This window comes from Osmerus eperlanus, chromosome 11 (assembly GCF_963692335.1).
Source record: "Osmerus eperlanus chromosome 11, fOsmEpe2.1, whole genome shotgun sequence".
Classification (NCBI taxonomy): domain Eukaryota; kingdom Metazoa; phylum Chordata; class Actinopteri; order Osmeriformes; family Osmeridae; genus Osmerus; species Osmerus eperlanus.
Window position 1 is genome coordinate 6,836,799 of NC_085028.1, and position 24,464 is coordinate 6,861,262.

Genomic DNA, 24,464 nt, shown 5'->3' on the forward strand with positions numbered 1-24,464 from the left:
TGATATGAGCACCCTCCATGCTGACACACACCACACGATGGATGTTTCCGGAACTCCACGCGGACAGGCATATATACATGATGGAATAGAGGTGTGATACAGACAGTTGAAGAGGGAGAGGGCAGAGCGGGGGAGAAAAGGGAGGTGCAGATGAAGGGAGAGAGAGAACGAGACAGGGAGAGAGCTAGAGGGAGAGAGAAAAGGGGGCAGTGTGGTTGGAAGGGCAGCATAGATGTCTTGTTTATTTCCACTCGTCTGTAATGGGAATATGTTGATGTCACTGGCCAGACACTATGCTTGAGGATTGGATGCTGCCAGTACCTCATTTTATTCTGCTTTTATCACACTAAAACACACACAGACCAACACACACACACACAGTCATACCAACAGGCCAACGTACGCAGGCTGAGACACACGCACACACACCCATGCAGCCTCCACACTATATTTACATACTGGTAAGAGGTGTCATAGTCAGTGTGAACACAGGCAGTACTTCCTGTCACTGTCTCTCCTCACAGAGGGCCCAGGAACAGGAGCATGACAGCATATACACACTCCTCCTCTTTCTCCTCCTTCTTCTCTTTCTCTGTCGCCCCCCTCCCCTCCCTCTCCCCCTCCTTTTACTCCTCTTCTCCCCCACCTCCTCATTCTTCTCCATCTCTTCCTCCTCTTCTCCTGTCAGGGCTGCAATTTCACCATCTGTTTCTCACCACAGACGACGTCACATGGAACGTGTCAGCAGAGCTTCCTGCTCAGGTCCCAAAGCCAAACAAAACCTAATTAATTCATATAGACTGAATAAAGCTCAATAAAGTGCTGAGTGGAGCCTGACGTGGAGCTAATGTGAGATGCTCTGTTGGGGAGACTGACCGTGTCCTATTAAACATCTGATCTAGCATCATTAGAGGCTGGTCTCTGTGGACCAGAGCTGTGGCTGTCTGGGTAGCACAATACACACCCAGGAGGGGGTTAGGGGATCTGCAGTGCTAGTACACACACACACACACACACACATATTGCATAGCCCAGGTCATTATTCATGCAGAGTTTATCGACAGTGTAGAGCCGGCTACTCTTACTGTAAATCCGTGATACATTAAACACATCAATACGAGGGCATTAAAACAATACAGAATCATTTACAGTGGTATTGACTGAGTGATAGTTGTAAACACATTGAGTTATTTGATGTTTCTGCAGATCTAAAACCTGCCCAGTCTGAATAAAACAATAAAGTAATACGCTGACTTTGTCTCCATAGACTGTGAGATCTGGCACAGGTTCTTCTGACCCTAGTTCTAGAACGATCCTCTCTCAACTGATCCAAGAAAACTCCCCACCTCGCTCTGCAGAAGAGTCAAGAGAGGAGTGTTCTAAAACCAGAGTTCTAGAACACTAGTCAGGAGAAGATGGTTCTAGAAAACGGATTAGAACTTCTAGAACACTCAGGTTCTGACTGAGGATACAGGCATGTTATCTCTGTATAGTGTGATTGTGTAAGTTTGAGGTTCCAGGGGCAAGTGGATGTAGTTAAATAGTAGTTATAGTACACTGTAAAGTGTAGCTTTGTAGTTACATGATAGTTAATGTTATCCTGACGTAAAGTCAGACAATACTTTCAGCCGATAATAAGAGACACACACAACCAGAGAGAGAGTTCTACCCTGTAACACCTCCGATGCTAGAACCAGACCAACACAGCCCAGAGAGGACAGATGACTCCTTCTGATTGCACTTCATTATACACTTACCCAAGTTCCTTTTCAATTTCACACTCCTGATAAGCATATGGCCTTTGATTAATTAGGTGAAATTTCCCTTTATGAAACAATCTAATTGGTGTATGAGATAGCATGGAGTAAATTGATTTCTAAATTCCGGAATGCTTTAATGAGCTCCCTCTATAGAGCTTGGTAATAAAGTTGGTTGAATTACAATAGCAAACATGCACCCTTGGTATAGCAGAGCGCAGATTAGATTCCCATGGCATTGTCTCTCTATAGGTCAACTGAAAGTTGTTTACTCAAACATTCACACACAGAAGTGCAAGTACAGGCGCACTCCCCACATGCACACACACACACACACACAACCACAACCACAGACGCACACACACAGGCTCACACACACACATGTACCCCATCCACCCACGTCCCCACACACACCCACCCCCACACACACACACAAACTTTCTCGCCTATTCTCAGAGCTCAGATTCCTCTTGGTTACTTAACCTCCTCTATTCAGCTCCATTCATCTGCCAATCAGAGCAGACAAAGAGGCTCACCGGCGCTGCTCTATCTGCCCGCTGATTGGCTGTCGGGGCTAGTGTGCTGCGTCTGTCCTGACGTATGCGGGGAGAAGGCCAGACAGTGACATTACAGCAGCCATGCTGCACTCCAGGGGCTGCCTGATAAATACCACCTCCTAGAGCACAAGCTCCACAGAGTGTGTGTGTGTGTATGCGTTAGAGAGAGAAAGTGTGTGAGAGACAGAGAATGTGAGTGTTTGTGTAAGAGAGAGAGAGAGAGAGAGAGATGAGAGAAAGTGAGAGAGAGGAGAGAGAGAGAGAGAGAGAGAGAGAGGAGAGAGAGAGTGAGAGAGAGAGAAGAGAGAGAGAGAGAGAGAAAGTGAGAGAGAGAGAGAGACAGAGAGCGCGAGCGAGAGAGAGACAGAGAGTGAGCGACGAGAGAGACGAGAGAGAGAGAGAGAGAGAGTCGAAGAAGGGTGTGTGTGTGTGTGTGAGTGTGGTGAGCCCACATGTGTGTAGGGGGCATCTCAGTGAGCCAGCAGCCCTGGCTAATGTTTCCCAGACAGACAGTCTCAGACAGGCTTCAATGCCAGAGGTCTGACTTCAGAGGACAAACAACCACCCCACCACCTAATTAACTATCAACTACAACAGGCCACACATACACACACGCGCACAACACACGCACTCTCTCTTTCTCCCTCATACACACACACACACACATTCGCAATTGTGCTCCCACACAAGCACACACGCACTGTCTCTCACACACACATCCACAATCTCACACAACGCACACACATAACCCAGAGTTGGTGGAGACTTCTAGACGGGGTCTGCCCGTGGAGGTAGAGGAGAGGGAGGGAGAATGGAGACGAACGAAGAGGAGGGAAAGAAGAGCGTTGGGCTAATTAGCTTGCCGCGTGTGGAGTCAAGGATCTGTCGGCTCGTCCTGTTATGGTGTCTGCTAGCTTACTAGGGCCTTTAATAATAACACAGCTACAACAGGGGGGGGGGGGGGGGGCGGAGATCACCTTGAACAAATCTCTGTAGCGTTTCTATCTGATCTGGGCTGAAAGGAGGTCCAGACAGACATCAGAGCTACACGAGACTCGCCTGGTTTCATTCAGCTCTACAGAGACAGGGATCAATATGGCTGCCGTTTCCCCTGAGCTTCCATCACACCTGACACAGGTCCGTCCTCTGCTGTTTGGAGGCGACTTCTTCCGTGGGTTGGGTAAGACACACACTCTCACACACACAGACGCACAGACATGCAGACACACCTAGACCATGCTACCAAAGCCTGCACCTCAACTCCAACTCTAACAATACACTCCATTCCTGACAAAGGCAGGAAGTGAAAATTATGTGAAGAACTGGAAGCACCATTTTTGTACTATAGATAATTAGTACTGCATAGATAATGGTATAGGACAGCTTTGAGACAGCTAGAACACAGCTAGTCGTGGCTACCCTGGTCAGAAACTTACTTACAATTACTTTCAGAGCTACTTTCTTCTTCTACCTCTCTCCCAGCACAGGTGGTGACCAATGGTGACAAGACCTGATTCTAGCAAACTTGATAACATAACTTTCTCTCTCACTTTTTCTTTCTTTTTCGCTTTCCGTCTAACTTTCTCTCTCACTTTCTCCCTCTCGCTCTCTCGCCCACACACACAAACACTCCCCTCCCCCCACACACACACACTCACACACAAACACACTACTTGGTTTCCAGCCTGTACTCAATCACTGCTAACTACGATGGCTTGACTTCCCTTGACATTCACTTTCCTCTGTTCACAGCGGGTAGCCTCTGAAAATAAACGCCGGAAAACTCTTGAACAGAAAAAATGCTTTCTTGCGAGGTTCTCGTGTGCTTGTTGGGTCTTCGACTCAATAATGAACTTGCTGTGCTGTGCCTCTGCTTTCCTTCTTGGCCAAGCTGTTATTGGAAATAGGGATTTCGTTTATACAATAGCCTGAGCCTTCATAAATACAGGTAATGAAATGCTTTGACTGCTATGGGGTTTCCACACCAATACCAACACAAACATCAATACTAACGCCAACACCAACATCAATACCAACACCAGTCTCCATTCTCCAGGCATCGAACAGTCTGACATGACTAGCTTAAACTGGACCATGCCAGCCAGACAAAGCCATGCCAGTGGGTTGGCCTACTGCTTAAATGAAGCAGGACAAAAACCAGAACCAGGGCCAGGACCAGGACCAGGACCAGGACCAGGACCAGGACAGGGACCAAAACCAGAAAGTGTGTTTCACCTATTCTGAGTACATCTACAGTATATAACCAGGATAATAAAAGCAATAACAACAGGCTTAGGAGTGCGTGCCTACTCACCTATTCTGAAGGAGAGCGGCCCAGCAAAGCTGCTCATCACCCACATGGCTAAGAAGAGCAGAGGGGCCCAGGCTGCCCACATCTTCTAATGATCCTCATGGGTCCTGCCCGGGTTCGCCCCTGTGCCAGCCACCTGGGGACACACACACAAAGAGAAAAGGGTTATAGATTGAACCAAGATACTGTACACACATGCACACTTAGATACCAGTCCTCAGACATGGATGCACACACACACACACACACACACACTTAAACACAAACACCAGAATGTTTAACTTTTTGATAAGTTCTCTCCATAGCTACAAAATTACATCCCCAACGCAGGAACGGGAGATGGAGTATCTTCTGTGAAACACAACACCTGTCATGGCTGCTGTGTGCTCAGGGGGACACAGAGACAGGCCTGTCAAAACATCACAATCCTTCCAGAAGCTTCTCACAGAGAGCCACATGTAGATAGCAGCTGCCAGTCTGTCTCCCCAGGCACAGCCTGGCACGAGAGGACCCGGCATGACCAAAAAGCCGCCCGTTTCAAGGCTGGTTGATTTTGAGTTGGCGAACGAGGAGAGAAGACGAGTACACAGACCTTCGTACGGTAGACACTTCCGCCTTCGTACGGTAGACACTTCCGCCTTCGTACGGTAGACACTTCTGTCTTCATACAGTAGACACGGGCTTGTGTCCTCTCTGTAGATTATCTCTGTTGATCTGTCAGCTTCTCTCACTGAGGAGATGTATCTACATTATAGATATGTGACCATGACGGCATTCAAGGCTCTCATGGTTCTTTTTTAGAATCTAGCACTGAGGAGATCAATGTGAAAAATGTGTTAAATCTAGCTTATTGTGGAGCAACAGACCCTGGCTGGATTTAGCTGGTGTTCTCAGGGTTTGCTTAACATGAGCACCTTAGGTAGCCTGTTCCTGCAAGTACAGCCTTTAGCTTCTAGAGGAGAACACTTGAACTTCTGTAACTCATGTTACTGTCCACTTTATAAGACAATCCTTCCCTTATCGTCCCTTGTCTTCCAGACGTAAGCCTCTTGTCCCAGCTGTGATGTGAGGGTATCCAGGCCTATCTCTCCGCTTCTCTCTCCCCTCTCCCCCCACCCCCCCCCCTGACTCTCTCTACCCCTGCCCCCACCCTCTCCCCCTCTCTCTCACCCCCCTCTCCCTGCCCCCTTTTTTCTCTCTCCCCACTACCCCCATTCTTTCTCTCCCTCTGACCCCTGTCACTCTCCCCCTCTCTCTCCCCCTCTCTTTACATTTAGTCATTTAGCAGACGCTCTTATCCAGGGCGACTTACATTAAGTACAGACATTCTCCCCGAGGCAAGTAGGGTGAAGTGCCTTGCCCAAGGACACAACGTCATTTAGCACTGCCGGGAACCGAACCAACAACCTTCTGATTAATAGCCCGACTCCCTAACCGCTCAGCCATCTGACCCCCACCCCCATCTTTACCTCACTCACTCTCTCTCTCTCTATCTCTCTCTCTGAGTCTGGCTCTGTGTCGAGGCGCAGGCTGGCTAACGCTAACACGCTAACAGAACACTAATTCTCTTATCACCACAGGAAAATGACAATTAGAAAATGTGCTCAAAGCCAAAGTCATTCACTTTAGAAGCAATTACAGCAAAGCGACCTGAGAGGTTGCTCACTGCACCACTGGACTGCTGAGGTCGGGCCCGGCTCAACGACCAATGAGAGCGGAGAGAATCCTCGGCAAGAATCTGATTGGTGGGCAGTAGCATCCGACACGGCAGAAAGGGTAAAGGCTTGGTGGGGAGAGAGAGAGAGACACCAGACAGCCAGCCAAACGTCCATACCAACCACCCACCAGGGCCAGGAGACCAGAGATCAGAATATCAATTCAGTCCACACAGGAAGCCAACAGGAAAATTACATTGTGGAAATGAAAAGTGGATTCTTTGTTTTCCATTAAGAGCTTGTGATCCACTAATTGAGTTTTGAATTGCGGGGCCTTGAGAGTCGCATTGAGCCCAGCCCAGATCCTGTGGGAGGAGGGAAGGCTAGCTTCCTGCCGTTGAACCGGGCGGCATCACAGGATTAGACCTGGAGGGAACACTCAGAGAGCTGATGCTCCTCCTCCATGGAGAGGCCCTGCTCTGGGAGCATCTCAGCTGCATGCACACAATGTCACAGAGAAGGTCATTAGACCTGGTGGTGACAGTGACGTTAGCTTTCCAGTCAGGAGCTCTGGTGAACACAACAGCGGGACAGACACAGACAGACAGACAGGCAGGCAGGCAGGCAGGCTGGCTGGCAGACAGATAGATATACAGACAGATAGACAGATAGATAGATAGATACTGTATAAAGATACACAGAATACATACAGATAAACAGAATAAGACACAAACAGATAGACAGACCTACAGACAGATTGACAGTGAGAGAGAAACGGATGGATAGTCGTACACATCATCTCAGCGGTCAGTGACTTGGCCTAAGGGTGACAACCCTGCTGGTCCTGACAGTCTGCTCATGTTTTCAGAGCTGACATTCTGCTCCCAGAGAGAGCAATAAGAGGAGGAGGGGAAGTATCTCACAGAAAGCTGGGATCATACAGTACCATACTCAGGCTGGCTAATCAATCATAGCGCTGTGATCATGCCACACCCAGGCTGGCTAATCAATCACAGAGCCACGGCTATCCGTGCAAGCATGAGCTGGAGCTGGACAGCACGATGATTTATAGAACGATCTGGAGTGTGTGAGTGAAGATGAACCAGATGTCACCATCACCTGTCTGATATTTACCATAAATGAATAAGGTTAAAAAAACACACAATATCTTTGATTAATTGTGTAATTGAGCATGTGTACAGTCCTATTAATGTATCCGAGTATTTACTAAGGATATGAACTTTAATGAGATTGTGATGATGTTGTAGGTGGAGGTGGATGCACACATATGGACACTGACACACACAAACACACAAAAATTCATTATTGGCTACCCAACCACTTTTATGTGGCCTGGAAGGCAATGCGGATGGTCTTGGAGCACAGAATGCTGTTAAGTATCAGTGTCATATTTGACAAATAGGCACTCATAAGATTTATATGGCATGCAGTGGTGAGCAGGAGCACTCTCAAGCAATATAGCCATTCTTTTTCAATCTCATTCTATCATCTCCAGGACTCCTCTGTGGCTGCACACCTTTCTGTGTGTTGTGTTTGTGTGCATTTGATTTTGTGTGTGTTTTGGTGTTTGTGTACACGTGCGTGTGCGTGACTACACAGGCCCCGTGCCCGCTGTGTGGTAAATTAATTGAAAAGTGAGGGAGAGAGTTTAATTTTCCGGGGGAGCCAGTCTGCAGGGTAAACGAGGCGGGCAGAGTTATGTGCAGGCTTATCTCGGTGGCAGACTGCAACAGTAACACGTTCTCGTCAGAGCCCCGGGCGTTCCCCGCTGGTCGTGTCCATGACGACGGGAAGCGGGTGAGCAGATGTGGCAGGTCAGAGAGGCTGAACTGTAAACCATGGTGAGGCACGGTGCCGGGGCGGGCTCACCGGCGAGGCGGCCAATCACACGATGTATTAGATGAGGGAGGCCGGCAGCTGCTGTCTCGGACAAAGAGGAAAAAAGGCTTTGTGTACAGGAAGTAGTGTTTTTGATCTTTCACCCTGTAGGCAGTGTGACTAGTGGTGAATATGCTGGATGAATGGATGGATGGATGGATGAATGGATGACTGACCAACTGGCTGGCTGGTTGATTGTGTGGATGATTGTTTGACTGACAGATGAGACCGGCTGATGTTTTTTCACACACCTTTAGAATCCCATCCTTCTCTGACCACCACCACCAATAACAAGCTCTCTCTATGTACATAACCTGCCCTGCAGAGCCAGGTCTCTAAGGTTCACACACCTCCGTGTCATGCCCGGGTCGCTATGCTAGTGGGAAACACCAACATTTTGACAGCAGGGACTGACATTTGCGTGACAGGCTGGAATATGGGAGTTGATTTTCACAGTAATCTTGTTTGTTCCAGCTGTCAGTGGAGCTGTTTAAACCCACCAAATTTCAGCCCTGTCAGTCTTTCATCAGAGTCTGACGGAAGCTCTTTCTGAGTTGGCTCCAAACAGGCATTACCACTGTCAATCCCGGGACGAGACACAGAGAAATGTTATTCATTTGCATGTGTTATTAGAGCAGTGCAGCTGCAGAAAGATACCAGTCAGCGTGGAAGCTGATGGATGTAGAGTGTGCTGTGAGTGAACCCTGCCCCCCCCCCTTCCCCCACCTACCCCCAGACAGGCCCTGGATACAGAGACCTGGCCAGTGTGCGTGACGTGGAGATGTGTTTGGGGGGGTTTGGGGTGGGGGCTTGCAGCGGCCGCAGATTGAACAGCACAGAGATGCTGGCTGTGTCGAAGACAACTGCACCCCACACACACACACACTTCCTCCCCACTCACCAACACCCCACACACACCCTCATCTCCATGTCTCCATGTCATGGAGACAGAGGCAGAGAGGAAGGGAGGCACAGGGAGGGCCAAATACATTATCAGGGTTTTGACTGTTCTGCTGTACAGGGATCTGCCTTGTGAAACACTTCTGTGGCAGAGGAACCAACAACTGTGACAACATGTTCCTGTCAGGGATCCTGGGTTATGACTGTTGCCTTCTAGAACACAGGATGCATTCCGTGGTTCAGTAGAGGGCTGGTGCCTAGCTTCTCATGCTGTAAACAGAAGCAGTGTCAAACTAAGAGATTGGGGCTGGGGTTAGGGCTGGGGTTAGGGCTGGGGCTGGGGTTAGGGCTGGGGCTCGGGTTAGGGCTGGGTTGGGGCAGCTCTCTACTGCAGTCTCACATGAAAGAGAATGTCTGATTGCCCAGTAGGAGGTCTTGTTTACTGAGTCTCTGTGTTAAAGATACAGCTAAGCTAACACATACGGTAACTCAACTGAGCTCGGTTCAAAATTCCTTCCTGTTTACCTGTAAAACACACCTGTCTCTCTCCCTGCCTGTCTGTCTGCCAAACACCTGTCTTTGTCCCTGCCTGTCTGCCTTAGGAAACATCTGTTTCACTTCCTGCCTTCCTTTCTGTCTGTCTCTCTTTAGGACACACCTGTCTCTCTCCCTGTCTGTTTCTCTGCTATATATATATATACATATATATATATATTTTTTGTCATTTAGCAGACGCGCTTATCCAGAGAAACTTACAGTAAGTACAGGGACATTCCCCCCGAGGCAAGTGCCTTGCCCAAGGACACAACATCATTTGTCACGGCCGGGAATCGAACCGGCAACCTTCTGATTACTAGCCCGATTCCCTAACCGCTCCTCCCAGGCTCCAGACACCCTGACTGCTATATACACCTGTATCTCTCCCTGCTTGTCTCTCTGCTGTATACACCCGTCTCTCTCCCTGCCTGTCTTTCAGCGTGTCTCTCTGCTAGACACCTGTCAGACAGTAGGAGCGGATGGAGAGATGAAAGACCAGAAAACATAAGCAGGAGACGATCAAAGGGATGAGAGGATGGAAGCAGAGGATCAAGGGGAGGAGGATGAGAGGAAAGAAGGATGAAAGCAAGGGAGAAAAGGAAGGAAGGAAAGAAGGAGAGGAAATGATAGAGGGATAGGAGGATGGGATATCCAGTACAGGGGGGCATAAGGTAAACTTAGATCATCTATATTTAACACCATTTTGACAGGCGGCAAGATAAAATGATGTCATCATCACTGCTTGTGGGTCAGAAGGAGTTCAGAGCTAACAGCTACACAGCTACATGTACTTAGCTACCTCCATCTATTTCAACTCTTCAGGATGGAAAACCAACATTGCAGTATTCAGAAAGGTGAAGGGGAGGACTGGGTCTAACCGAAGCGCTGTCGAAGAGTCACAGAAAAGCCCCTCTTTCATCTGCGCTCCATCGAGGCATCCAGTTGTGTTGTGCCTCCAGGCTAGACTTCCCGGACCGGCCTAGCTGCTCACCCAGCCGGCCCTGCCAGGGCACCACCGCCCCGGGGCACGAGGACAGATCTGGCTCATTCAGCTAGAGTGCTGGACATGTTGCCGCCGGGCTCCAGGTCAGGTGGGGGAGGACTCCGGAGTCCCAGAAGATTCTCTCTGTGGTGTTGGTATTTGTAGTCCATCCCTTCAGTTGTAGACAGTGTTGTTCTTATCTTGGATGTAGGTTGGAGGTGTAGATTAGGAGGCTGTAGTGTTGTTCGTTTGGGAGGTGGAGTTTATTTAACAGTTGGCTGTGGTGTAGTTCATATCGTAAATGGAAGATAGTTCATCATACAGTAAGGGATGATGGGATTTGTATTTCATAAACGTAATGGGGTTGAGGTGTGTAGTTTCTCAGTGGAGGATGATTGCCTGTGTGGTTGGCACTTGAGGGTCTTGAGGAGTGTAGTTTATCCTACAGTGTGGTGCTGCTGGGATATGTGTTTTTTTTTGTGGAAGGTGTGCTGCAGAAGGGCCAGCTATCTTCCCCAGAGAGACACCATCAGGGTGGGACACAAGCAGCAGCAGGAGGAAAATAGCTAATCAATACGTTGTCTCCCACAGGAGAGATGCATGGATGCCCTCCTGCTCCAGTCCTCTCCACTCTCTCTATTTCTTGTCTCTCTCTCTCTTCCCCTCCCTGTTCTCTGCCTTTATCCATCTCTGGGACTTTCTCTGACTGGTTCTGCTCTCTCTGTCTCTTAAACAGCGTGTGTATAGCTGTGTGTGTTTCCCATCCACAGTACCTAAGCATGAGCGAACATTCCTCTTCCTCTAGCCGTCGGCCCTTCTTTGGGGCACAGACTCTCATGAAGAGTGTTTGCCGTCTCCAGTACATTCGGGAGATACAGTTCTGTACCTACTCACCCTAGTAGTAAACTCCAGCGCAGAGAACGAGTGGCCGGCTGCACGCTCAGCCAGTGCCACGGCCAGGCGTTCAGCTGGTGGGATAGCTTCAAGAAGCTGGGTGTTTTTCTTTCTCATCGCGTCAAGTAAAGATGAAAATGTGTCGTCACGTGTCTTCTGCTGCCTGCTCTATTTCGAGTTGACTGTGACAGCTGTGGCACCATCTATTTTTTCTCTTTTGATTGCTCCTCCAGACAAATCAAATAACAACAAGCCATCTACTTGGATTTAGAAAACACTAATGTAATGAGAATTGTTGCTTGTTTAAAAGCAGAACAGATGCCACAATCCAAATAGATAAAGCTGTGGATGTAGCTTCATCCAATTCCCTTCATAAAATGGCTTGGAGGAAACCAATCGGAGGTCATTCAATGTTCTGTTCGGTTAATTTGAAAGTTGACAGTTGCTATAGTAGCAGTCAACTCAAGTAGCTGGCAATCTCACTTCCAAAGGTTGCCAGTGTGTCAGTCAGTGTGTAATGCCAGTCAGTCAGTAGCCAGTAATTGGCTGTTTGGCCTAAGAAGCGCTACTTTGACAATACTGTGCAGTTTATTTACTAACCAGTGCAGAATGGTATTGATGACAATGGAAGCTATGTCCGTCAAAGCAAGTGGAAGTAAAGCTTTGTAACTAATTAACATTGATAACTGGTAATGCACACTCTGGAGCACAGCCAATAGGATGACCCAGCCAAGCGAGACCAGGAAGGGATTCTATTGTATTCCCATGTGTCGTTTCCACCGATAGATCAATACTTTAGTTTTTACTGAGACAACACGGTCAAGGGGTGGGTGGACCTGTCAGGGAGATGGTCGTGACACGGAGGAAGTGACACGGAGGAAGTGCTGAGGCAAGAATTGGACCTTTTTACAGCCTGGTCTGGTCTCTTGTAGTTTCAGCCTGGTTCTCCTTGTTACAGCTTGGTCTCTCCTTGTTATAGCCTGGTCTGGTCTCTCCTTGTTATAGCCTGGTCTGGTCTCTCCTTGTTACAGTCTGGTCAGGTCTCTCCTTGTTATAACAACAGTTCTATTATTGGATGTCTTTCCATAAAAAAAATATATAAACAAATTAAAGAGCAATGTAGCAATCACTTACTCAAATTGGTGCTGTTATGATAGAAGTTTCAGTCTAATTCCCTTGCCATTGGAAAAAAAAACTTCCAAATTCAATTGAAGTTCAGAGATGAATTGCCCATAATAATCACCAGCTTCCTCCTTCTCATTAGGGCTGGTTGCCGTGGTGGCAGCCTGGATAATGGGCTGCAGCCTTCACACACGCACAGCCAAGGGTCAATCCCATAATAAGCCAGGAGAATACAGTCCACAATCAGCAGTAATGAAATTGTGTGTTCACACCTAGAACAGTATCCTGATGGGTGTGTCACACTGACCCCTCCCTCTCCACCAGCACCACTCAGAAGGCATGTTGGAGGGGATGATGTCATCATACTGGTGGCAAAGGATGGAGGCGGGGGGGCACAATCTGACAAATTAGGAGTCAATACTGTCTCCTCCTCCCTCTTCCAATATAGACTGCAGATTTCTCTGTGGGTGGGAGGATTGGTGGGTGTGTGAGGGGGAGGGGGGGGTGACAGAGAAAGAAAGGCAATTTATTTTAATAAATTAAATTTGATAGAGAAACAAGTTCTATCAATATTTTAGCAGCTCCAACTCAGTGAGGGGTTGCAAGTAATCGTTAATCATTACGTGGTGTGTGCATGTGTATTTATGCAATGTGTGTTGATGGTTTGTTTTGATGTGTAAGTGGAATGTTTGTGTGTTCTGGGTGGGCACTGTGTGTATGCTGTTAGTGTTTGTGTACTATTTGTTTGTATACTATTGTCTGTGAGTGTATGTAGGCTGTGGGTGTGTGTTGTGGGGGGGCTGTGTGTGTACCTATGTGTGTGCTGTGTGTATCCTTGTGTATGTGTGCATATGTTTGTGTGTGTGTGTGTGTGAGTGTGTGGGTGTGTAAGTGTGAGTGTGTGTGTGTGTGTGTGTGTGTGTGTGTGTGGGTGTGTGTGTGTGTGTGTGTGGGGGTGAACATCCCAGTCCTCTAATGAGCTCCTACTAGCCGCTCTAGGGGCCATTTGATTCCTCAAGCATTCTGGGACGGGTGAAATGCCCCTCCATGCTGCCTTCCATTTACTACCTCTTTCTCTTTCTCTTTCTCTTTCTCTTTCTCTTTCTCTTTCTCATTCTCTCTCTCTCTCTCTCTCTCTCTCTCTCTCTCTCTCTCTCTCTCTCTCTCTCTCTCTCTCTCTCTCTCTCTCTCTCTCTCTCTCTCTCTCTCTCTCTCTCTCTCTCTCTCTCTCTCTCTCTCTCTCACACACAGACACACGTCACATAATCCGTATGCACATGCACCAGAAAGGGACAAACAAATTGCATAAACACCCACATACAAGAGGGGTCTCAGTAGAGTCTAGCCTCACTCTAATGAGGCTGCAGCCTGACCACCTCCTAACGCTTCCATCATAACCCTCCACCCCGCATCACACACACACACACACCACAGGGCTGTGTTCTGGTGTTGAGACAAGTCCGCTGCTACAAAAAAACTCTGCTCACTCCCTCCGCCCCACCTCCTCAGCTCCAAAACACACACACACACACTGTCAGAAATATTAATCTATCAAGCATTGCACAGTCAGTCGCTGAACAAGTTTAAGAAATCTTTATTGCTTGCGGCCGGCCCACAAGGAGACAAAAACATCACACGCCATTGTGCTACAAGTTTGTCTGCTAGCATGTTGTGCTAGCAAGCTATTTAAACAGAACCACTCTTGACTGTTATTGGCTAAAACAAAGGCATGCAAATGTCCCATGGCTCTTCTTCATTGGCTCCCTTGCATAGACCTGGCGCGCGAGTGTGCATGCGTTTTTACGTGTGTGCGTGTTCACGACATCAACCCTGATTGAAACACAACAACAGGATCTCCTGATGTCGTAAAAGCTCCTTCACATAAGTGTCAACAAATGGTCACCAGACCTTGCGTCTCCACCTATAGTCCTTGTCACACAGAATCTTAAAATAACCAAAACCCCCTCTTCTTAGTCCTCAGACCGAAGATAAGGGTCTTGTATGTTTACCCAGAGTTCAGATTTGGGGCTAGGCCTCTTTGCATCCAAGGAATGCTGAACACAGAATCATTCTTATACAGGATAAATGTGTTAAATTTTTCCAACACACACCTCCAAACACACTCTCTCTCTCTCTCTCTCTCTCTCTCTCTCTCTCTCTCTCTCTCTCTCTCTCTCTCTCTGTCTCTCTCTCTCTCTCTCTTTCTCTCTCTCTCTCTCTCTCTCTCTCCTTTCCGTATACACACATCTAAATTGCAGTCGTTAACAGGATGTGGACAGTCCTCTGTTGCTCTCCCTCCCTTCCTCCCTTAAGGTCTCACCGTATCTCCCTCTACCTCTGTCTCCATAACTCCATGATCCCCTCCAAATCTCTTCCCCTTCCTCCCTATCTCTCCCGCCTATCTTCCTCCCTCTCTCCTCTCACTCGGTTTCTAATGACTGTGAGGCCACTTGAGACCAACCGATATGGGTGGCGTTGAGAAGTGAGGGATGAGAGGAGAGGGATGAGACGAGAGGTTTCAGAGGAGAGGGAAGATATGAGACAAGACGAGAAGACATGAGAAGAAAGAGGAGAGTGGGACGAGAAGAGATGAGAAAAGAGAGGGGATGAGAAAAGGGTAAAGAAGAGCGAGAAGAGAGGGATGAGTATAGAAGGAAGCTGAAGGAGGGATGAGTATAGAAGGAAGCTGAAGGAGGGATGAGTATAGAAGGAAGCTGAAGGAGGGACGAGTATAGAAGGAAGCTGAAGGAGGCATGAGTATAGAAGGAAGCTGAAGGAGGGATGAGGGGAGACATGAGGCGTATGTGGTAAATGTAGCGTGGAGATGATGACAGTGAGCTGGACATTAAGGAGAAGAGCTCGTTTAGAGGATCAGGAACTCTCCTGGTTCCTGTTGTCCATTCATTAGTCTGATGTAGTTAACCTGGGACAGAAATAGTCAAGATTTTCACTTAATTATCCGCAGAGGAGTGTGTGTGCGTGAGAGTAAAAGAGAAAAGTGTGTGTGTGAGAGAGAAATAGTTTGTGTGTGATAATGTGTGTGTGCCTGGAGGGGTGCTAGAGAGAGAGAGAGGGAGAGAGCATTTGTGTGTGAGTGTGTGTGTGTGTGTGTGTGTGTGGGTGTGTGTGTGTGTGTGTGTGTGTGTGTGTGTGTGAGGAAGCAAGAGAGAGAGCATGTGTGTATGTGTGTGTGCGTGTACCTGTGTATGTTTCTGTGTGTATCTGTTCGTGTATTTGTATCTGTATCTGTGCGTTTATGTATGTCTCTGTGTGTGTGAGTATCTGTGTCTGTGCCTGAGTCTTTGTCTCTGAGCATCTATGTGTGTGTGTGTTTTTGTTGGCCAGGAGCCGTGTGTGTTTACAGGATCTTGGCCTGGTTAACAGGAAGTGAGGCACTCGTCTCCTGTAGAAGTCTTAATTGGATTCATCAATCACACATGATGAGAGATGAGGGGAGGAAAGGGAGGGCGGAGCTGGCCAGAACCCCCCCCCTCCCCCTCCCCCTCCCCCGTTGCAATGAGACAAACAACCAATGGCATGAAGCGGAACACAGATAAACAGGAAACAGAGTCATTAAGAACAATCCGCATATTCAACAGGGTGCTAACAAAACAGTTGTCAATGCAACAGTTGTAAACAGAACATCACACTGTTACATTGTGTGCGTGAACATACTGTGAAGCATTGTGTCAGGGCACGCATCAAAGCACACACACACACACACCAGAAATACACTGCCGACAACCGAAACATCTTTATATCTGCCACCTACCTACAGCACTGCTGAATAATTTCATCACCCAACCTCTTAAAAACCTGGAGATGAAAAAAAATCCCACAATGCACCTGTGGAGCGCCTGTAGGCACTCCTCACATGCAGTTTCAGCGCTGCCAGTCATTCATCAGCCAGGCTGGAGAACAGACCTGCAGCTGCTGCTGCCTAGAGACAGGCACACACACACACACATGCACACAAACACACACGCACGAGCACGCACACACAAACATGCACACACCCACACACAACACTCACACAAACACACATGCAGCCCACATGCACACACATATGCACACATAAACATAGACATGCAGGCAGGCAGGCGCACACACACACACACACACACAACTAGCCAGTATTCTCAGATCTTACACAGAGCCATGAGGGAAATCTGAGTCCACATTTCATACAACAATTTCACCCGTCCAGGTCTGTAGAGCGTCTGTTGTCTTGTGTCTTCCCTTCCATCTATCTCCTCTTCCTCTCCCTCCAACTCTCCTCTCTCCCTCTCCCTCCCTCCACCTCTCTACTCTCCCTATCTTAATCTCTCTCTGTCCATTTCTCTCCCTTCCATCTCTCCCCTCTCCCTCTATCACTCCATTACTCCCCCTCCATCTCTCTCCCTTCTGTCTCTCTCCTCTCCGTCTCCCCCTGCGCCTGGATTCCCAGGAGGGATTCGACTGTACGAAGGCCCCACAAGAGCTGTGAATAGGGCTGTAGGACTGTACATCAGTGCATGTGTGTGTATGTGTCTCTCCCTTCCAGGACTGCACACACAAAAGGAAATGACTGCAGAGAGACCATCCAGGGTGGATGAGATAGAAGGTGTTTCCACCCAGACAGCAATGACTGGTACACACATACAGTGCATATCAGTGTGGCTGGATCCTATTTACCCAGACGAGGGATAAAGCCGGTTTCCCCATGGAGAGAAACTGGGAGGCTAATGACAGAGCTCACACAATAGCAGGAGCAACACAATACATATGGAAATCTTGTTAATACATATACTTACACACCCACGCAGGGACGGGCAGACACAGCGAGACACACACACACACAAGGACATACGACCTCATATAGCACACAGTATTAGTATTTGTTGTCCTATTCATCCCCATGGTCTGTCTGTATGATCTGTTGCCAACTGTCTAGTTTAGTCCTACTGTTGCACCAATGTTGCCTTGTCTGTTTCTCACCTGCCTGTATCCTCTTTTCATTCCTGCCAGTCAGTCTATGTCTTGATTGTGGTTGTTGTCTGGTGTAAATAGTCTGTGTCTTGCTTTGTGTTCTTGTGCTTTTACATGTTGTTATCCTCTCTGATTCCCTATGTACAAATGCCCTGCTTGTTTTTCTTCTGTATGTTGTGTACTGCTGTGGTTGTGTGCCGTTATGCTTTTAACCAGATTTTTATTCCATAGCCCCCTTCCCCTCTCCCTCAAAAAGCTTTTGCTTTTTGCCAGGCCATCTTTGTAAATAAGAATTTGTTCTTAAATGATTCTGCCTGGTTAAATAAAGGTTAAATATTATTTTTTATTTTTTTAAACACACAAGGCAGCACAACTCAAATGTATCCATAATATAAGCCTATTCCCTCACAATAAAGCTCTTAGTAAATGGCAGCGTGTAAACATGGCCTGAAGGCCAGATCATTTCTCGTCTGAACAGGAGAACCTGGTGTCTCCCCGACAAGGCAAGAGTCAGACAGAGTCAGGACAACACCGACAGAGATGAGGGGGGGGGGGTAGATTGTGACCATTCTAAAGAAGAAGATAGACTCAGCCCCTGCCCGTACCTCAGCCCCAGCCTCTATCATAGCCTCAGCCCTTCGGCCTCAATTACAGCCCCTAGCATAGACTCAACCCCAGCTTCAACCCCGGCCTCATCCCTGGCCTCAGCCTCAGCCTCAGCCTCCACCCCAGCCTTATTCTCAGCCTCTGTATTCCAATGGAGCTCCACAGGTGGCGGCGCTGCGCTTGGCGCATGGCACAGGAAGCTGGGGCTCTTCTTCTTCCTGTTCCCCTCCGCTGTAAGCCCAACCCTGCCGTATCCCAGTCTGCCTGAGGAGGTCGAGGTCGACGGTGATGACAGCGGCGGAGAAACTGACAACGTTAAATCATCTCTGATGGACTCCATTATATCAACGTTGGCTCGACTCTCACAGCGTGTTGTCTCGGAGAGACGCTTCCTGAAGGAGCCCCAATTACTGTTTCTATGGCTGCCAGAAGAGGCTACGTAGCACATTAACACACACACACACACACATCCATTTAGACACATGCACACTCACACATAATCCACACAGCCAGCATGTTTCTCTTGCCTGGTTTGGGAGCAGAAGTGATGGATAGCACCAGACAGCGTTGCACCAGTGTGTCTCCCTGTTGTTGTTGGAATTGGAGTTGAAGCAGCTTTGTGCTCCCTCTTTCTCCCGTTCTAGCTCTTCCTCTCTCCTATCTCTTGGTCTCCCTCCCTCCGTCTCTTTTCCTCTCTCCTCTCTCTCTGCCACTCCCTCTCTCCCTGTCTCCTCTCTCCCAGTTCCTCTCTCTCTCTCTCTCTCTCTCTCTCTCTCTCTCTCTCTCTCTCTCTCTCTCTCTCTCTATCCATCTCTGCTGTGAGGTAGTTAGTGGATCATCTGCAGATGAGGCCTCTTCTCCTGTTCAGTGTTTTCTGACATAAACTGTGTGTGTTTGTTATTCATTAACAAAATACTATAGAAAATTAATGTTTTTCCGTTTATGAATGGTATGGTTTAAAACTGTGTTTGTGTGAGTGAGTGTGTGTGTCTGTGTGTGTTTTTGTGTGTGTGTGAGCAGGCTACTGTATCTCTCGGTGATAATGTCTAGCTTGTCTAACTTGGCCCTGCACTTCTGATTGGAAGCTATAGTGTTTATCCAGGAAATTACACTATTCTGTCTGGAGAGGAGGATGCAGGTTGAGGGAATAGGAGCTGAGCTGAGTGGTGTGTGTGCATGTGTGTGTGTGTGTGTGTGTGTGTGTGTGTGTGTGTGTGTGTGTGTGGAGGGGGGACGACACAGAGCTGGACAGGAGAGACACTCTGTGCTTCAGTGAGGGCAAACATCACACCCCTGAACAACCAGACAACTCAGCCTGTCATTCGGCACAGACACAGTACCTGGTGTGTCTGCTCAGGAGAGGAGAGGAGGATGAGGAGAGAGGAGAGAGGAGAGGAGGAGAGGAGGAGAGGAGGAGAGGAGAGGAGAGGAGAGAGGAGAGAGGAGAGGAGAGGAGGAGAGGAGAGGAGGAGAGGAGGAAGGAGAGGGGAGGGATGAGTAAAAGGAAAGAGGACAGAAGAAGAGCCAAGAGAAGAGAAGTGGAAAGAAGAGAGGAGACAAGGAGACATGTTGGAACATGTGGTTGAGAGTGTTACCCAACCTGACAGCAGCGTGTGGAAACACAGGCTGCTCTAACAGCAAATCAGATACTGTCAGTGTCACCTCATCAGCCAATAGAAGTACCTGGAGATAGTAGAGGGGTGGAGCCAGACATAGTGTTGAAACACACTTCTATCTGCCTCCCTCAGAGATCAACGATGGTAAATACATAAATAGAACAGCTAAGTGAACTACAACAGAGAAACATAAATATCAAACTGATAATCATAATTGGATTTCTCTCTATGGTGAAACTGACAGAAGGGTAATTGGGTGTGCTCAAGCCTTCGGCGAGAGCACAACCTTTGTTCTCTCACATATATATTATTATTATTATTTTTTTTTTTTCTTTTTGCCCCCCTAAAACTCAGTCAATATTTGGCCTACATAGACAACGTAGGTGTCAAAAGTTTCGTCTTGGTAGCGATTGAGTTGCTTGTATTGGAATTTACGTTCCGTTGCATGGTTTGGGCTTAAGTTAAGTTTTTGTGGCGAAAAGTGAAGCTAACGGTGGCTAATTTGCTAGCCACAGTCACTGACGTTACTAACGTCACTACGTCACTAACGTCACGAAAACACGCGTGACTACCTTTGGCAGAACATTCGTTTCGCATCTGTTAACTTGGGGGATAGCTAGGCTAACTATAGCTTTACTGCAAGGCAGCTGCAGAAACGCCACAAGCAAAGAGGCCAGGGTGATAACTATTTACTCATTTTACTTTGTGATATGACACACAATTGTGATGTGTAATGTACAGTATAAGCTGATATTATTAAGGAAGTACATCTACTTTCGGAAACAGTAGTCTACTATTTCACTGAAGTATTAGCATCATGACATTAGCCTGTGTTGCCCGGGCAACACATACTACAGTGGTCTATGATGTAGCGTTATCTGTTTTCAATCGTTAAAATAAACATTCCTCACATATACATTTTCGTTGTAGGATTTATTATGACATTAGATTACAAGTAAACGATTTGTGAGTGAAATTATCATTACCTGTGGTTTCAATCCAGTGTATCACTGCAACGCTGTAGCCTACGCGAGACACTACAAAAACATCTACACAGCTGTAGGAAGTCAAACGGCGACAGAACATGTTCGGCACTCCCCTTACTTAAATCAAAAGTCTATCTAACTACTAACCTGAACTTCATTGCCACAGCCTAAACTTTGTCAATCTGTTCATGAAAATAATTAATTTCAGCCTAAACCGTACAACGGAACGTTAAATCCAATTCAACCAACGCAATCGCTACAGAGACGAACACAGCAGTAGTCTAGTACTGTACCGTAGTAGTACAATTTACCGGGGCAGCTTCTCCACACAGGGCTATATCGCATTTTGCGTTGTTACTGACAATGATCGCTACCAGTGAGCTTTTTATGAATGAGCGATTTTCCACTAAATAAATGTCAAGCTTATTTACGTTTTTGGGGGCATATTTTCAGTTAGCAGATGGTACTGTTTGAATCGCGATTCCATCTTCTACTGCCGGTAACGTCGTAGAATAATCTTCAAAGGGGGTTCTTTATTAATGAATGAATGCAATATGAGTAGGCTAAATGCCTGAAAATATCACGAGAAGGGAAAACTTAAAAGGACGTTTAAGTCATAGAGATTAGGTCAATTTTTACACCGGTCTGCCAAATTTATTCGTTTTGATTCAGCTATGAGGCTGCCTCTTGCAGGGGAAATGAGAAGACATCATATTTAATTCTACACTTCACTCGTATTTTCAGTTGTAAATGAGCAGCACAAAAAAAATGCTTTTAAATCTATGTAATCTTTATAAATAATAAGTATGCATTTTAATATAAAATATACAGATATATCAGTTGTAAAAATGTCATTCAAAAACGGACCCCTGTGCAACCGAAGCAAGCAAGCACACCCTACAATTTCCCCAGAAATTGTACCCTCTCTAGTTGAGATTGAAATGCATGCTTGTCCAAATAGATTCTCATATACACAGGATGGCTTGGGCACACGCTCAAATGTGTACACTTAAAGTAAAGTTCTTATGAAATTTCACATCTCTGCTGTGTGGAAATTTCTCTGATTAAATTTCATTACCAGTGACCCTGCTGATCAGTCACTCAGGGTAAGAGGACAGGCTGGTGTGTTGGCTTTGGCCAGGGGCCAGAGCAGAAGTAACGCATGGAGAGGGAGAGACAGAACTGATCCTCTCCCAACTCCCTCCCTCTCTCTCCTCCTCTCTGCTTCTCTCTCCTCCTCTCTGCCTCTCTCTCCTCCTCTCTGCCTCTCTCTCCTCCTCTCTGCTTCTCTCTCCACCTCTCTGCTACTCTCTCCACCACTCTGCCTCTCTCTCCTCCTCTCTGCTTCTCTCTCCACCTCTCTGCTTCTCTCTCCACCTCTCTGCCTCTCTCTCCTCCTCTCTGCTTCTCTCTCCACCTCTCTGCTTCTCTCTCCACCTCTCTGCCTCTCTCTCCTCCTCTCTGCTTCTCTCTCCACCTCTCTGCTTCTCTCTCCATCTCTCTGCTTCTCTCTCCACCTCTCTGCTTCTCTCTCCACCTCTCTGCTTCTCTCTCCACCTCTCTGCCTCTCTCTCCTCCTCTCTGCTTCTCTCTCCTCCTCTCTGCCTCTCTCTCCTCCTCTCTGCTTCTCTCTCCTCTTCTCTGCCTCTCTCTCCTCCTCTCTGCCTCTCTCTCCTCCTCTCTGCTTCTCTCTCCACCTCTCTGCTTCTCTCTCCACCACTCTGCCTCTCTCTCCTCCTCTCTGCTTCTCTCTCCACCTCTCTGCTTCTCTCTCCACCTCTCTGCCTCTCTCTCCTCCTCTCTGCTTGTCTCTCCACCTCTCTGCTTCTCTCTCCATCTCTCTGCTTCTCTCTCCACCTCTCTGCTTCTCTCTCCACCTCTCTGCTTCTCTCTCCACATCTCTGCCTCTCTCTCCTCCTCTCTGCTTCTCTCTCCATCTCTCTGCTTCTCTCTCCACCTCTCTGCTTATCTCTCCTCCTCTCTGCCTCTCTCCACCTCTCTCCACCTCTCTGTCTCTCTGTTTCTCTCTCCTCCTCTCTGCCTCTCTGTCCACCTCTCTGCTTCTCTATCCTCCTCTCTGCCTCTCTGTCCACCTCTCTCCACCTCTCTGTCTCTCTGCTTCTCTCTCCTCCTCTCTGCTTCTCTCTCCACCTCTCTGCTTCTCTCTACCTCTACCACTTTTGATCCCTCTTCAGAAGGAGGAAAAAGAGAGAGAAATACAACAACAAAAATGGACAGAAAGCAGTACAACGAATGAGACAACAGACAGGCAGAAAGAGACAAAATTATTAGATGAGAACAATTAGGATCATTAAATCCTAATAATAAACAGGCTACTAAGTGCTTCTCTTAGATCAGAGAGAAAGGCTGACTATTAGAACATCACAATTGTTCTGCCCAGCCTCACAAATACACTCACACATACATACTAAGCAAAGGCTGCCTTCACACAGCAGTGAAGTGTGATGGAGTCATCTAAGCATGTCCATGTTTGAACTTAAACCAGAGTTACGTAATATATCTCTTTCATGGTTCTGTTAATATGTCATTGTGTGTGTGTGTGTTTGTGTGTGAATGCATGTGTACGTGTGCACGTGCGTGTCAATGAGCATGTATGTTTGCTCTGGTATGCTGGTGTGAGTCTACGTCCGTGTGTGTCTGCAAATTTGAATCATATTAGTGTCAAGCTTCACGCCCGACGCCCGACATCCTTTGGACTTGTCAGTCATGTTTCAACACGTCATCCGTGATAGGCTCTTTCATCTCCCCGAAGGTGAAGCAAAGTGGATGACAGGAAGGGAGGAGATGAGACAGAGATGTTGTTTATGTTCTGTTATTTCCTCTCCTGGTGCAGCTTTGAAGAGGGACCATTATTGCATCATCTGAGCTCTGTCTGTCATCTAATCTAGCTCTGCTTGTTTCCCTGTGTGCTCGTTCAGTCTTACAGAGCTGCAGTCTCCATGGCTGGATGTCTGTGTGGTTCTGTGGTTTGCTGACTGGCTGGCTGTTTATTTGGTTGGTTGCTTGGTTGGTTGGGTGGTTGGATGACTGGCTAGCTGTCTGCCAGGATGACAAACTAACGGGTTGGCAAGCTTACGGGCTGACTGGCCGGTATTGATCACAAATAATGAGTCATAAAGAATTGTGAGGGTGCAGGATTGTCTTTGTGTGTCTGTGAGTCACACAATGTAATGAGGCATGAGGCCGGTTGGTTGTGCATCCTCCGTCACCCCCTCAGCGCTGCCCTGTCATCTAAAGCAAACGCTCAACAAACACCAGGCGACAGGTGGGGCCAAACATGTCAAATGAACATGACTAATATTATCCTTCTCCATCTATCTCTCTCTTTGTGTCCATCTCTCTCTCCCTGTGTATCTGTCTGTTATGACAGCTTTTCTGAAGAGGGGAGGAGAGGGGGAAGTGGGGGAGACGGAGTCTTGTCCATAAATGACCTCACAGGGGACCCAGATCCCTCCCTATCTGTCACACATGAGTGGCAGGCCGACGCCAAGGAGCCTGCTGACCCAGAAACCTCCTCACTGGCCGTCCTTGACTGCAACCGGTCAAGAAAAAAGACTCAGCTTCCAGCTCCCTCCACGTTGTCTGAGGAGCCCAATGCTGATTGGCTGCTCATGTGGCGACAGGGTTGTGTCAAAGTGCAAGTGTATTGGTCG

The 24,464-nt window shown here is 47.6% G+C and overlaps 1 protein-coding gene across 1 annotated transcript in view; it reads right to left on the reverse strand.

Annotated features, from left to right (window-relative positions):
• Window positions 1-24,464, reverse strand: part of LOC134029172 (glutamate receptor ionotropic, kainate 4-like) — a 98,459-nt gene that overhangs the window by 46,571 nt on the left and 27,424 nt on the right. Inside the window, exon 2 of the mRNA XM_062473192.1 lies at window positions 4,629-4,761. Within this exon, the coding sequence (XP_062329176.1) occupies window positions 4,629-4,710 (82 nt within the window). The 5' untranslated portion in view covers window positions 4,711-4,761. The remainder of the gene's footprint in view (window positions 1-4,628; window positions 4,762-24,464) is intronic.